The 3,415-nt window shown below is 41.2% G+C and overlaps 1 protein-coding gene across 1 annotated transcript; it reads right to left on the bottom strand.

The window, feature by feature from the left end:
- Window positions 1-223: 223 nt before the first annotated feature.
- Window positions 224-2,270, bottom strand: Sucnr1 (succinate receptor 1; the record flags this gene model as incomplete). The annotated part of the gene is made up of 1 exon (XM_008826566.3): window positions 224-2,270. A coding segment is annotated over one exon (951 nt), but the record flags the coding sequence as incomplete, so codon positions are not given.
- Between the last annotated feature and the right edge of the window lie 1,145 nt (window positions 2,271-3,415).

The following is a 3,415-nucleotide window of genomic DNA, read 5'->3' as shown; positions in this document are numbered from 1 at the left end:
TAAGATAACTTGTATTAACATGCACATTAATACTATAATTTCAGAACATAATTTATTTTGGGAAATTATCCTCTAATTGTCTTATGAGATTTTCTGTGAAAACATCTCTGGATAGGATAACTCTCTTTAAGATGAAGTGGTTCTTGAAAATTATTCCAGTGCTTATTAAAAGTTTAAAAAGGAAGGAGAGAGCAAAGCTGTGGTTTTCCTTCTAAAAGAGAAAATAACCCAATGAATATGGTGTTAGTAACGCCCTTCCTTCTTATTTCCTAGTTTGCTGATAATGTTTCCAAGTTCACTGTTTAATCCAGAGCAAAAAGGATGATGAACTTTAGTAGGTGTATTTCCATGAACTGGGAACCAGATTGTGATGTTGAAATTTCAGACAGCACAACTGCCATCAAAACAACAGATTCACTTTTCTGTGTTTTATTTTGCTCTGACTTGCTGACAAGTATTTTGAGTTCTGGAAATATGAATTTTCTGTAACTGTCCTTGACATGTCTCTCCAGTATTTGAATAAAATTACTACAGAATTTTATGATGTTTAAATTTTCTTAGTTCTAAATTTCCTGATCATCAGCCTCAAATGCTGATTCTGTTTGACTCTAGGTCCTATTCAACCAAAACTAATATTCTTTCTGCTGTAACGTATGCAATAGAGAAGGACTTGTAAGGTACACGTAAACCTCAATTCATGATAAATCCAGAAAAACTCATTGTAATGCATTCTTAATGATTGCTGTTATTTAAATTTTCTCAAGAATGTATTTTGTAAAAATAATAGTTTAGGGTGTATACTATACATTTAGCCATTTGTTTTTCACATAAAGTTTTAATATTGTAAGAACAACAGAGAACATGGTCAACATACATTTTACAGCCTGGCCAATGACAGACTACGTGCAACATGCTGATATGCCTGTCTCATTCTTTTTTCACAGAAAGGTCTTCCAACTGTGAGGGTTTGGGATTTTAAGCACTGAAACGGATAGCATTAATTTGCTTCTGCTCGGTTCTTAGGTGGAGATAACTACACCTTTCGGGACCTTTCCCCCCACAGTCTGGGAACTACTTAAAAATCAGGCAGAAAGGTGCATCTCTGATTCACGTCTACCAATTAAAACAGACTGTAGCCCGGACCCGTAGCCCACGTAGCACTCCAGTCCTCAGCCAGGCCGAAGCCAGAAGGTGGCTAGTAAGATTGGGCCCTGCTCTGATTCACGTCTCTGGGTTAAGGCAGTCTCCTTCTGGTTACGCTCAGATGCATGTGCAATTTGTCAAATGCCTTGGCCGAATGAACACCAGCGTCCACAAGCTCACACCCTGAAGGTTGTAAGGGACTTGAAGAGTTGCCTCAACTTACTCATCAGCATCTCCCTGAAGTGATCTCCTACGAGAAAGTAGAAGACAGGATTGATGGCACTGTTCAGGAAGGCCAAAGGCCGAGTCATGATGTACAGGGTATTGATGGTCACTTGGGTGCATCCCTGCGGCCAGTGGCCCAGACGTGATGCTATCCTCACGTTGCGCATGACATGGTAGGGCGTGAAGAGCGTGGAGAAGACAGCCACTGCCAGGACGACCAGACGCAGGGGCTTGTCCAGTGGCACAGCGCTGACCGGCAGCCTGTTCCTCCTCTTCAAGAAGACGGCAATTTTGTAGTAGAAGAAGCACATCACAGACAAGGGAATGAGGAAGCCCAGCAAGGTCAGGCACAGGCTGTAAACCAGGTTGTATCTCGGGTCTCCGGAACTTGCATAGTCAGTGCAGCTGGTGCCCTCGTCTGTTATGACAGGATTTATGAAAGGGAGGATGGGTAGCAGCTCTAAGGTTACTAAGACCCAGATACCCACAGAGATTAAAACAGCGAATTCTTTCTTTTGCAGAATGTGTTCCCGAAAGGGGTACTTCATGAGCAGGTAGCGATCGATGCTGATGAAAGTGAGGAAGAGGATGCTGGTGTACAGGTTGGCGTGGAGCACAAATCGGTTGCTTATGCAGAGCACATGTCCATACATCCAGTATCCATTGGCATAGCTTCTTATCAGCATGGGAAGGGTGCACAGGAAAGCTAAGTCAGAGATGGAGAGGTTAAAGAGATAGATGTTGCTGCTGTTCCACTTCCTCAGGCAGAAGAGGTAGCCGAACACTACAGTGACATTCCCCAGCACTCCCAGAACGAACTCGAACCCATAAAAAATGGAAAGATAATATTTTTCCAAGGCCACCTCTGCAGCCATCCAGTTCTCACAGGTTGAATTCCATGCCTAAAAGAGAAGGAAAAGACAGGATTTCAAACACAAGAATTTGACCAGCACCAACCTGCAGAACCACGCATTGAAAAATTTAGACTTCTGGGCGTTGTGGTGCACCTTTAAAGCCCAGGCCTCAGGAGGCAGAGACTGGTGGATCTCTGTGAGATCGAGGCCAGCCTCATCCCTGTAGTGACTTCCAGTCAGGCTGGGACTAGGGAGACCCTGTCAAAATAAAAAATAAAAACAGCAGCAACAAAAAAAGAAAAATTACACTTGACAGGCAAACTACGCAATTAGTGAGGAATGTACATGTACATATGCACATACGTGCAACAAATATACATGTGTACGCTAATATACCATTTCAACAAGGATTAATTGAATATTTTCAAGTTTTGTACTAAGCTCTGGGTATGATAGCAAAGAATAAACCAAAGTTGCGGATACCAGACCATGAATACATTCTTGGGAAGAATCAGGAATTAAATATATAATGATAGGTGGGAATGTAAGCAATTAATGATTAAAATGTTAGTTTTAGGGTTGGTATGGTAGAAAGAACTAATTCCTGTAAGTTTTTCTCTGACCTTCACATTTGCTTGCATACATGTGCACACACACAGAATAAATAGATTAAAAGTGTTAGAGTTTAGGAGTGGGGTACGGCAGTAAACTTTATATATCTATATATAGTGACCAAGGAAGTGGTTTTCTCTGAGATCCCACTTAAGCAGAAACTACAAAAGAAAAATGGAACGATCCATACTTGCACCTGGAGGAGACTGTTCCATTCACAGGAAGAACATGCGCAAAAATCTCCGGGATAGAAGCGTGGAGAGGGCTCATAAACAGCAAAGAGGCAGAATAAAGGAAGAGCCTAATTTGCTTTTGTATCTCTGGAGCCAACCACAGTCCCCAATATATTACAGTATTACAGTTGTTCAACAAACTCTGAGTTAAACTGAATTGAACTTTAACCCTAGAGAACGTAGAGACTGTTGGAATACAAATGTGCCATTTGAATAGATTTTAATTCCGTATAGTCAAAGATTTTATTTCATTTTATTAAATTTAGAAAATACATCCCAGTTTAACACACAATCTCTGGTGCAGCTAGAACAGTGTAGGTTCACTCGTAACCCCCTTCTGCTGTTTTC

Source organism: Nannospalax galili, unplaced genomic scaffold (genome assembly GCF_000622305.1).
Source record: "Nannospalax galili isolate Female #2095 unplaced genomic scaffold, S.galili_v1.0 C49880418, whole genome shotgun sequence".
Taxonomy (NCBI): Eukaryota; Metazoa; Chordata; class Mammalia; order Rodentia; family Spalacidae; genus Nannospalax; species Nannospalax galili.
Note: the sequence above shows the minus strand (reverse complement) of the source record. Positions and strands in the feature narration are given on the sequence as shown.